Source organism: Balaenoptera borealis (genome assembly GCF_965194805.1).
Source record: "Balaenoptera borealis genome assembly, chromosome: 9".
Lineage (NCBI taxonomy): Eukaryota > Metazoa > Chordata > Mammalia > Artiodactyla > Balaenopteridae > Balaenoptera > Balaenoptera borealis.
The window spans coordinates 18939257-18951381 of record NC_138873.1 but is presented as its reverse complement, the minus strand read 5'-3'; the positions used below and the strand labels follow the sequence as shown (position 1 = coordinate 18951381).

General features: G+C 40.2%; 1 protein-coding gene across 2 annotated transcripts in view; it reads left to right on the top strand.

Moving 5' to 3' along the window:
- The first annotated feature begins 5476 nt into the window (after positions 1–5476).
- The window catches only part of ADGB (androglobin), a 166886-nt gene continuing 160237 nt past the window's right edge, over positions 5477–12125 (top strand). For both annotated transcript variants that reach the window (XM_082405431.1, XM_082405432.1), the window contains exon 1: positions 5477–11222. In XM_082405431.1, the coding sequence (XP_082261557.1) occupies positions 11149–11222 (74 nt within the window). In that variant the 5' untranslated portion in view covers positions 5477–11148. The remainder of the gene's footprint in view (positions 11223–12125) is intronic.

Sequence of the window (12125 nt, the reverse complement as noted above, 5' to 3'; positions counted from 1 at the left end):
CCTGTAATATTTAAAAATATTTTTATGGGATGGGTAAAGTTATTTATGGAATTCATCTTATGATAAAGACCCCCCAAAATTTCTATCTCCAGCCCAGAGCTGTCACCTGAATTCCAGACTCATTTATCCAAATGCCTGTGAACTCTCTGATTGCATTTCTAATAGGCATCTCAAACTGAACACATTCAAACCTGAACTCCTAATTTTCTCCCTAACTTTCTGCTCTCAAAGTCTTTCTCACTTCAGTGGATGGGAGTTCTGTTTTTTCAATTGCTCAGGCTAAAATCCTTGCTGTCATCCTTGATTCCTCTTTTATCTTACACTCTGTATCCAGTCTATCAGCAGATCCTTTTAGCTATTCCTTCAAATGCACCCAGGATCAGACCGGTTCTCACCCTCCTATACTTTTGCCCTAGTGTAGCCAATACTGCATTTTCCTGAATTACTGCAATAGCATTTTTTTTAACATCTTTATTGGAGTATAATTGCTTTACAATGGTGTGTTAGTTTCTGCTTTATAACAAAGTGAATCAGTTATACATACACATATGTTCCCATGTCTCTTCCCTCTTGCGTCTCCCTCCCTCCCACCCTCCCTATCCCACCCCTCTAGGTGGTCACAAAGCACCGAGCTGATCTCCCTGTGCTATGCGGCTGCTTCCCACTAGCTATCTATTATACATTTGGTAGTGTATATATGTCCATGCCACTCTCTCACTTTGTCCCAGCTTACCCTTCCCCCTCCCCATATCCTCAAGTCCATTCTCTAGTAGGTCTGTGTCTTTGCAATAGCATTTTAACTAGTTTTCCCTAGCTTCTGCCCTAGTCATCCCTCAATACCCACCCATGTGTATTTTCAATAAAGCACCCTGAAGGATCATTTTAAAGCCTAAACCAGGTCATGTCACTTCTCTGCCCCAAATCGTCTATTTGCTTCCATCTGACTCAGAATAAATGCCATGTTCCTAATAGGAGCCAGTAGGATCTGCCACCCTGCTGCCTCTCTGACTCCATCTTCTCTACTTTTCTTCTTGTTCTATTTGTTCTAGTCACAGAGGCAGAGAACACACCACATGACCTCCCACCTCAAAAAATTACTTGCTATTGACCTTGCTTAGAATACGCATCCCCTCAGAGGTCTGCATGGCTTGATGTCTTATACACTTTAGGTCTCTCCTCAAATGTCACATTACCAGAGTGGTCATTCCTGTGCCCTCAATATAATATAGCAACTTCCTCCCTAGTTCACACATTTCCTATTTCTTTTACCCTACTTCCTTTTTTCTGCTTAGTAGTTAGCCCCACTTGACATACTGGAACAACATGATATATTTTGTGTCTGTTTGTTGTCTCTCCCCCTCTCCTAGAATGTAAGTTCATGAGGTATATAGCATTGTTTCAATAAAGCTAACTTACTTTAAATGAGTTATCTTTAAATTAATGCGCATTTTGAAACTGTTTTTTAGAAACTTGTTTATGAAACTGAGAACTTCCCTGGTGATCCAGTGGTTAAGACTCTGCACTTTCACTGCAGGGAAAGTGGGTTTGATCCCCGGTCAGGGAACTAAGATTCCATATGCCATGCAGCATATGGGATCTTATTATGGGATCATACTTAAGTTAAAAAAAAATTTTTTTTAAACTTGTTTATGAAGCTGAGAATATGCACAAATGCAAACAGGGTAAAATGCCCCATCACACTTGTAGGCGTCACCCTCCAATTGAGCAACACACGCTTGAAGTCTAGGGGGACGGCAAGGTTGGATGTCAGTCCTTCTTAGCTCTCAGAGGAGAGGAAAGGGGCGGCAGAATCAGAGGTGTTTTGATGCTTTCCCACTTTTTCCAGTGCACTGATCACTTCTTGCTGTTTTAGTTCTGCAAACAACCCAGAAAGTGTAGACCTTACACTACCTTCTAGTTGTTTAGAGTTCTCCAGTGCAGCACCCTACTCAAGACCTTCCCCACCAAAGTGTTCATTAATCCTGCAAGTGCTGGGGTCTATGTTAGCACAGAAGAGGATCTGGAACTTCATCTAGTTCAGCCCTACAATTTTCTAAGTGAGGAAACTGGCACTCAGGGAGGTGAAATGACTTATCCGAAAGCACTCAGAGGTGGCCCCAGAGTCCAAGCCTCCAGTTCCCCATTCCTGTTCATCTGTACTGCACTGTATTTTATCAGCCTGTTATTCACATTGATTAAATATAGGAAAGTACCTAAAAGTTCAACAGTAGGACAATGGTTACATATATTCATATGATGCCTTACTACACAGCTATTAAAAATCATCATGTAGAAAATCATTAAATGACATGGGAAGTACTGGCAGCATAGCTAAGTGAAAGAAAGTTAAATAATATAAACTCAATTATATAAAATAGTTGTGTAAATGATGACACATCAAAAACACATCAAGAAATTATCAGTGGTTACTTCTGGAAGATGGGACTAGAGATTTTTTAAACTTGTTTTTACACTTTCATAATTCCAAAATCAAAACATTTAAACAAGAGTCCATTTTGAACTTTTCCCCTGCATTTCACTTCCAATGAACTTTAAGGTCTACATTTTTAAGCACTGGAATATATTTATATGTGCTAACTTTTTTTTGTATAAATAGCATGTGTAAGATATATATGAGGTATAAATGTGTGGAAAATTCAGCAAGCTTCATAGATGTATAGAATTACTAGCAATTAAGTCAAAAGAGAGAATGGCTTGTAACTATCTTAACCAGGTTTATAAGGTAAAGGTTTTGCAGGGAGAATAATATACCTTATTATAATCATGAAGCCTAACTATTTTCTTTTTAATTCTCATGTTTAAAAATTATACTTCATTATTATACAAAATTATTTTCTTACCCTCCAAAAAGTTTTTAAAATTATTTGAAGCCCTTATAAATCACCATAACACAAAATTCTGTTAGCCTCTTCTTCGCAGCTGCAGCTTTTGCCAAGTTATTTTAGAACTTTCATATAGACAAATAGTGCTGCTTCATAGGAGAAGGACCATACTTAGTTTTGTTTTGCTTTGTTTTTGTTTTTCAAAACATATGCATCTCAACCAATCTTGACAACAATCAGTTTATAACCATTGTTCAGATAAGTAAAATGACTTCAGAGTCTAAATAGCTTGCCAAACATCATACCTCTAGCATGTGATGGAGCTAGGTTGGAGCCCAAGTCTACATGTCTATGAACTCATGTAATGCTGTTTATACAGAATATTTTATTTTATTTTTATTAAAGTATAGTTGATTTACAATATTACATTAGTTTCAGGTGTACAGCATAGTGATTCACTATTTTTGCAGATTATACTCCATTATAAATTATTGCAAGGTAATAGCGATAATTCCCTGTGCTATACCATGTATCCTTGTTGCTTATCTATTTCACACATAGTAGTTTGTATCTGTTAATCTCATACCTCTAATTTTCCAAAATTTGGAAAAATTTCAATCATTATTTTTGCATCTATTTTCTTCTGGATCTTCTTCTCCTAACCCCCACGCCTGTCCTCCTTGCCCATTTATTCAGGGACTCCAGCTGCATGTGTATTAGTCTATTTAAAGTTGTTTCACAGCTCCCTGATGTCCTATTCTTTTTTGTTTTTTTCCTCTGTGTTTCACGTTGGATTGTTTCTGTTGCTGTGTCTTCAAATTAACCAATCTGTTCTTCTGCAATGGCTAATCTGTCATTCATCCCATCCAGTGTATCTTTTCGACATAGACATCATATGTGTAGTTTTAGGTGTTCTTAAGAGGAACTTAACATATTTAATCTTTCTTCTAGCTTCTTGAACATATGGCATGCCGTGATAACAGCTATTTTAACGTTCTGTCTGCTAATTCTATCATCCATGTTTTATTCTGAGTCATTTTCAATTGGTTGATTTTTTTTCTCCTTTTAATGGGACATATTTTCCTGCTTCTTTTTGTTTATGCTTGGTAAGTTTTATTGGATACCAGTCTTTTTGAATTTTACCTGTTGGGTACTAGTTATTTTTGTACTCCTAGAAATATTCTTAAATTTGTTCAGGGAAGCTGTTAACCTACTTAGAAACAGTTTGATCATTTCAGGTCCTGCTTTTAAATTTTGTTAGATGGGAACAAGGAGGAGTTTTGTTTAGGGTGAAATTTTCACCACTACGGAGGGGGCAAAACTCCATATTCTGTCTCCTGTGAATTCTGAGGTTTTTCCAGTCATGCTGGTGGGAACAGGCCCCATGTGAGCTTATGCCCCTTCTAACCCTTTCACATGGTTCTTTCCATGGCCTCAGGGCATTACCACCTGTGCTTGTGAAGATCAGCGCTCTGACAGACACTGAGGGCCTACCCTCTGAGTATCTCCTCTCTGTGCTGCTCTCTCCTCCACATACTCTGCTCTGAGAACTTCAGCCTCCTAGCCCCGCTGGATTCCAGTTCCATTTCCCTAAACCGGGGACACCGTCAGGCTCTGCCTGGGCTCCCTTGCCCTGTGTCAAGCCCTCACAGAAAGCTGGGACAATTATAAAGTCCATCAGTTTTTTTTGTTTGTTTAATTGAAGTATAGTTGATTTACAATATTATATAAATTACAGGTATGCAATATAATGGTTCACAATTTTTAAAGTTTATACTCCATTTATAGCTATTATAAAATATTGGCTATATTTCCTGTGTTGCACAATATATCCATGTAGCTTATTTTATGCATAGTAGTTTGTACCTGTTAATCCTCTACCTGTATATTGCCCCTCCCCCTTCCCTCTCCCCACTGGTAACCACTAATTTGTTCTCTATATCTGTGAGTCTGTTTCTTTTTAGTTATATTCACTAATTTGTTGTATTTTTTAGATTCCACATATGAGTGATATCAGAGTATCTTTCTTTCTCTGACTGACTTATCTTATGTAGCATAATACACTCCAAGTCCATTCATGTTGCTGCAAATGGCAAAATTTCATGCTTTTTATGGCTGAATAGTATTCCAGTGTGTGTGTGTATATACACACACACACACACACTACATATTCTTTATCCATTCATCTGTCGATGGACACTTAGGTTGTTTCCATATTTTGGCAGTTGTAAATAATGTTGCTATGAACATTGGAGTGCATGTATCTTTTTGAATTAGTGTTTTTGGTTTTCTCAGATATATACCCAGGAGTGGAATTGCTGGGTCATATGGTAGTTCTATTTTTAGTTTTTTGAGACCCCTCCATACTGTTTTCCACAGTGGCTGCACCAATTTACATTCCCACCAACAGTGTAGGAGGGTTCCCTTTTCTCCACATCGTCACCAACACTTGTTATTTCTGTTCTTTTTGATCGTAGCCATTCTGACAGGTGTGAGGTGATATCTCATTGTGATTTTGATTTGCATTTCCCTGATGACTAGCAATGTTGAGCATCTTTTCAGGTGCCTGCTGGCCATCTGCATGTCCGCTTTGGAAAATGTCTATTTTATTTTATTTTATTTTATTTTATTTTATTTTATTTTATTTTATTATTTTATTTATCTTGCCACATCACATGGCTTGAAGGATCTTAGTTCCCTGACCAGGAATCGAAACTGCACCTTCAGCAGTGAAAGCGTGGAATCCTAACCACTGGACCACCAGGGAATTCCCTATTCATATTTAATTGGGTTGTTTGTTTTTTGATATTGAGTTTTGTGAGCTGTTTATATATTTTGGATATTAACCCCTTATTGATCATATCATTTCCAAGTATTTTCTGCCATTCAGTAGGTTGTCTTTTCACGTTGTTGATGGTTTCCTTTGCTGTGCAAAAGCTTTTAAGTTTAATTAGGTCCCATTTGTTTATTTTTGCTTTTATTTCCTTTGCTGTAGAATAAACATCCAAAAAAATATTGCTATGATTTATGTCAAAGAGTGTTCTGCCTATGTTTTCCTCTAGGGATTTTATGGTTTCCAGTCTTACATTTAGGTCTTTAATCCATTTTGAGTTTATTTTTGTATATGGTGTTAGAGAATGTCCTAATTTCATTCTTTTACATGTAGCTGTCCAGTTTTCCCAGCACCACTTATTGAAGAGACTGTCTTTTCTCCATTGTATATTTTTGCCTCCTTTGTCCGTAAGTGCGTGGGTTTATTTCTGAAAAGCTCACCTTTGTTTGTTTTTCATCTCTGGGATCACTGATTTCATTGCCTGAAGGCCAATGTCTTCATATATTTTATTCATTTTATTAGCCATTGCGCGTGAGAAGGTAAATTCATTCCCTGTTACTTCATTTTGTTTGGAAGCTGAAGCCTTACCAAGTCTCATTTTAGAGTCTGCTTCCTGCAGTCAAACCTGCTATTAACTGTTCTAGGCTAGTTCCCAGGAAACAGGCTCTCACACTCTGAGATTTGTGTACACGATGTTTGTTAGTGAGTGTTCTCAGTAGTATCTCTAAGAGGGTAAGGCAAGAGGGACTGGGCAGCAGAAGTTACACTGCAATGCTGTTGGGAAAGAGGTCTCTGCCAATAAATGAGGGAGCTCGAAAGACAAAAGGATCTTTCAGAGTTGTCCCAATTATATCCCTTTTCTTACACATACACCACTGAGGTGCAGGAAGCTCTCAGGGAGAAGGCATAACCTTGCGTTGAGTGAGGAGCTTTCTCTGGTAGGGAAGTGAGTACCTCTGTCCAGGCTGAGTACCACCACATCCAGTGCCTAGGTGACTGCAACCTTACACAAATGCACGTCAGTTTGCATCCTGATGAAGTGTTTTATTACAATCAGGAAAACTTGTTTCTTATTTAAACAGCTTATCAAAATGGAAAGTATTTTTCAGCTAGTATCAGGAAAATATCTTTTCCTTATTATCCCACTTTTTATGAATCTCTCTTCAGAATTTCCTTTCAAAGACAATTAAGACTGTAAGTTAAGCTCTGCCCAGCATAATGAGGCTTTCTCTGGCAGGGACAGGGAGGTTTCGTATCTGCCGGATCCAAATCCTCGATAACTAGAGGGCCCTGAAGAGGCTGAACATTAAGGGACAAAACTGAAACTAAGTTGCAATTTATAATAAATTTTTCTAGGACCGATAGTAAACATTTTTCTGTACTCCTTCTGTTTGAAGGAGGCAATGTACCGTAGAATTTGAGAGCATACACAGGTAGAAAGTTTCAGCGATGCAAGATGAATAAGCTCTCGAGATCTGCTGTACAACATTGTGCTTACAATTACCAACACTATATTGTGCTCTTAAAAATGTATTAGAAGGGTAGGTCTTGTATTAAGTGTTCTTACCACAATAAATAAAATAAAAATCATAAAATAAAAATCAAATAAAATAAGTGTGCACTCTGAAGCCAGATGGCTGACGTTTACATTCTGGCTCTACCCTCTCTGTGCTTTGGACTTTGGGCAAGGTGCTATGCTTTTTAAAGCTCATGTTCCTTCTCTACAAAATGGGCTAATTATAACCCCTTACAGGGTTGCCACCACTGAGGCAGTCAGAAGCAGAATAATGTGGTTATAAAGAGTGTGGATCTGGCACCAGACCACATGGGCCTGAATGCTGCCTGATACCTACTAATTTAATTTAACCTCTGTTTTCTTATTTACAAAAGAGCGATTGTAATAATAGCACATCCCTAGGGTGTTTATGGGGATTAAGTGAGTTATTACAGAAAAAGCGTTTAGTAGTGCCAAGCAGATAGCAAGTGCTCAATAAATGTGAGTTCTGATGATGAGATGTTGAGGAGGTTTGCAAAGTTTGATGTGAATTTGGTGAAGAGTAGAACCGGTCCTGCTTTAAGTGCCCTTACAGTTTAGTAAATGAGAAGGGCTGGGGCCTAAGTAACGATAAGAATAAGGTGGAACATTATCAGAATTTTAAAAAATGAACAAATAAAGCTCTGTGGAAAATAAAGGAGAAGGATATTAATTTCTAAGGAAAAGTGGCAATTGAAAGACGGAACTTGTAAAGGCAGTTAACCTGAGCCATAAGCAGAACAGGCAGAATTTACACTTCCTCATTTATTTGGTTAGAAGTAGGCAACTTCATAACTGACCTCATGGCAAAGAGGTGGCTGAGCAGCACCATCGTGTAATTTCCCGAGGCTGTGGAACCAAGTGTCTAAAGCTGCCCAGAGCTATGGCTTCAAGAATCCGAAACACTGCCCCTCTCCCTGCCCTACCTCCTACTCAGCTCCAGTCATCTAGGGCTCCCAAGGGTGGGTAGAGAAGTGGTTACCAAAACTCACTTCCCCGTGCAGTCCAAAGAGAGAGCCCCTGGTTATTGATTCTGCTGGCATGAGGAAGTAAGTATTTCTAACCACTTCCCTATGGAGCAGGGGTTACTGTTGTCTGAAGTCATAACTCTTCCTCCAAACGTTAAGTACAGACTAAAGAAAGGCTCCGCTCTGTGTAGCTCTAATGAAACACAAGCCCTGTTTCTCAGCCTTTGAGAGTGGTTGAACAGCAAGAGATCTTGGACATCCCTAAGCTGAGTGGCAGGGCAATCACCTGAATTTGCTGTGCTCAGGAGCATGTCCGAAAGATTACAGCCTGGATGGTTAGTCTGGAGGATTGCAGAGGCAAAGGCCACGGAGGAAGGCTGCTCTTGCTGTGCCACTGGCCCTGTGTCACCCAAGTCCCTTTACCCCTCTGCACTTCAGTTTTTTTACCTGTGAAATAAGGAAAGTATTAGCTATTGTTATTTGAGTGCTGATAATGTTCCAAACACAACATTTCAGGTAGGTAGTAGTATTCTTTCCTTTTCGCAAATGAAGAAAATGGAATCCAGAGAGTTTAAATGACTTACCCAGGGTAACTCAATAAGAGTCAGTATTTAAATTCAGGTCTGTCTCTAAAGCCTGTGCTCTAAGGAGCTAGCAGCCGTCCCTACTAAGCCTGGCATGTCATAGGAACTCAATAAATCACAGCTATTATTAACGTTTCAAAATGACATTGACCATAATTACCACCTGCACATAAGAATATGGATTTAAAAAAGGATAGATATAGGGCCTATTTTCCTTTTTGCACTGGCACATACAAATGCCATCTTATGGTTTATAGAGGAACATATTTGCTTCTTAGAATCGTGACCTGACCAGAGTTTGGCTTCAGAAAAAAAAAGAGAAATTCCATTTCTGCATGCTGCATGCATAATGTAATAATGGAGAAAAACACTGGATGAGGAATTAATAAGCACTTCATACTTTAAAAACAAATTTTTATTATCTCATTATATCCTGATACCAACTCCCTTATTTTATTTTTATCTTAATTTAACAGATAAGAAAACAGTCTCTGAGTCGAGTAGTAATATGTCTGGTTGAAACCTGTGCTCCTGTTTTTAATGCCTTTTGTCCAAATTCTACCCCTAAGTAGCCAAGCAACTTTTGGCAAGGCATTTCTCTTCTCTTTGTCTGGGGTTCTTCGTCTGTAAAATACGTGTGGGCTGTAGATCACCTGATTTCTAAGACATTTCTTCTCTAATGGCCTTGGCACCTTGCAACCATTAACTATGGCTTCGGGGATGGCCCTTGTTCAAGAGGAAACTCACCCGTCCATGGGTTGGTTGCTTAAAATTGTGCTATTTTCACCCAGTAGTCTTTGTATATGCTTATGGCATTGCATTGATGACTCTGATTAGATTTAGTATTAAATAATATTTTCTTGAAGTTTGATCCTTTACTTTCATTCAGTAGAGCTCTCTGGAAATCTCAATGCTGGGATAAATGAGGCAGAGTTCTCAAGGTGTCTTCACTTTCTTCACACATACAGCTATTTGTAGGGCATTTTTTCAGTCATAACATTAACACTGCTGACTTAGAAGTTATTTATCTTGCATATAGAATACAGAGAAGTTGCTCTCTGATTGTCACCTATGTCACACCCAATAATAAGATTGGGACAGTCTGACAAAGCAAAAGCTACGCTGAGCAGAGTGGTCTAGGCGTTCATTCCTCAGAGCAGTTGAAAGATTTGCTTTGCAGGAAGCTGCTTCTCCCTTGTAGAGTTGGGCCACTGAACAGTTCCAAGAACAGAGGGAATGTCTTTATTTAAAGATGGTCAATTATCTCTAGGCTAATGGAAGAGACCACCTAGTGACAGGGGTTCTAAACCTCAGGCCTGTGCACGGTTAAATCTCTCTGAAGTGAGGTTGTATTGGGCCGGAGCAATATTTGGTTTTATTTTAATGCACTTAAAAATTTTCCCAGTCTAAGCGTTTCTCAGCTTCATTCATTCATGTTATCTGCCTGCTCCTCAAAGGCATTTTGAAATACAGGCCCCTACTTTCCGTGCTTTCATTATGTTCTAAACATTTTACATACATCTTATTTATCCTCAAGATAGAATTGTGTTAGCTATTAGCATCTCCTGCTTACAAATGAGTAAACTGAGGCTCAAAAGGAAGAACTTGCCCAAGGCAAGATCACTTATAGATACCACCAGGATTGGCTGACCATTAAGCTAGAGGCTTAATGGGTCTTGGTTTGCTTGGATTCGTGTCATCTGGCTCCAGTGCCTTCTCAAGTGAGCTTATCAAGGGCCGCTCCATTCCGTGACCTGGACTTATCCTTTCATGTGAACAACCCAAACTTATTTAAATACAGACATCATCATTAGCGAAACTTAAGCGACTGAGGGTGTCATGATCTTGCCTTCGGTACAGGGATCCCCCTGCACCCACCGTATTCACTACTGAACCCACGATTTTCAAGCCATTGGCAAATTACTGTGTCTGTAATGTCTCTTAAATTATTGCTAAAGGAACTTGTTCAGCGGAGAGAAGACTTGGGGAAAGGGGACTTGCATAGTACACGTCTTCAAATCCAAAAGAGAGTCGATATATGTCTATGGTTCCGAAGGGCAAAGCCTGGCAGAGTCAACCTGATAGAAAAACTCCGGTTTATCAGAGCTGCCCATAAATCCTACGGACGAATCCATGCCCGGGGAGCCTTCCTCCCCAGACACTCAACCCCTAGGTTACCACCCGCCTGTGGAGCGCCGGAGCTCGCATCCCCACTGCGACCTAAAGCCGCCTCCGCTAGAGCCGCCCCTGCTAAAGCCCTGCCAGCATCTGCCCCGCGGCTGCAGGAAGCACACGGGTCGTCTCCTGGCAACGGCAGACGCGGAGCCAGGGTCGCAGAGCCGGCTCCTAGCTCAGAGCTCAGCCGCTGCCTGGGTCCGCCTCTGCCATGACCACCAAACAAACCAGAAAGAAAGAGGTGCATCGTATCAACTCGGCGCACGGATCGGATAAATCTAAAGAGTAAGGGACCTCTGCCTGCCCATCCCACCCCTGGCCTGACCCCTTGGCCTTTCCACTCGTCCTGGCGCTGCTTCACTGTAGCAAACTATGCCAGGGCACGAGTTTAGATGGCCTCTTGTCAGCTTCTTTCCCTTCTGTGGGAACCCAGACTCGGGAGATTCTTGCCCTCATTCTTCCTCCATGCCTGCCTCGATCCACCTCCTCCCAGGTTTCCCTATTTCAGCTGCTCGGCGGCTGCACTCTGGCTCCCGTCCATGAACCTCCCGCCCCTTCCTGCACCTCCTCTCCTTCAGAGTCCACCCAGGCATTTAGAAAGGCTGCTGCTTCCTTGCCAAAGAGGCGAGGCTCAAAGTTAGGGCCACGTCTGCATGGCCCCAGTATTAGCAGAAAGAGACAGAGACAGAGAGAACTTTCACCTCAGTGATGATTCCCTAGTTTGTATCTGCCCCAGTGCAACAACTAAAGACTTTTAGTCAGATTATATCAGACATAAAATGGTTTTTAAAAGTTAAAACTATATAAATATGTAATTCACGTTACTAATGTTTACTCCAAGAAAGTGTACAGACTTTACCTCATGGAATCTACATGATGCCTCTCTGACCTGGGGTGGTGTTTGTCGTGTCTGTGTACGTACCTCCTTATTACTTTTTGTCCTCTGGTGTTTTTTTTTTCCCCCTCTAAAAATACCTAGTTATTAATAACACAGATTTGGGGCTATTATTTGAACTTACAAATTTCTAAAATGTATTCCAGCTATAAGAGAGTGCCAGCTGCTAAACCTAACTCAGTGGGGTCATTCATGTTTTCCCACTATGCCTGTGAGGGGTGGACAGTAAATTCTTTTTAGTCGGGTTCTTCGATTTCGGTCGCCTAATTCTTCATCTCCTTCTTTACCTAAAG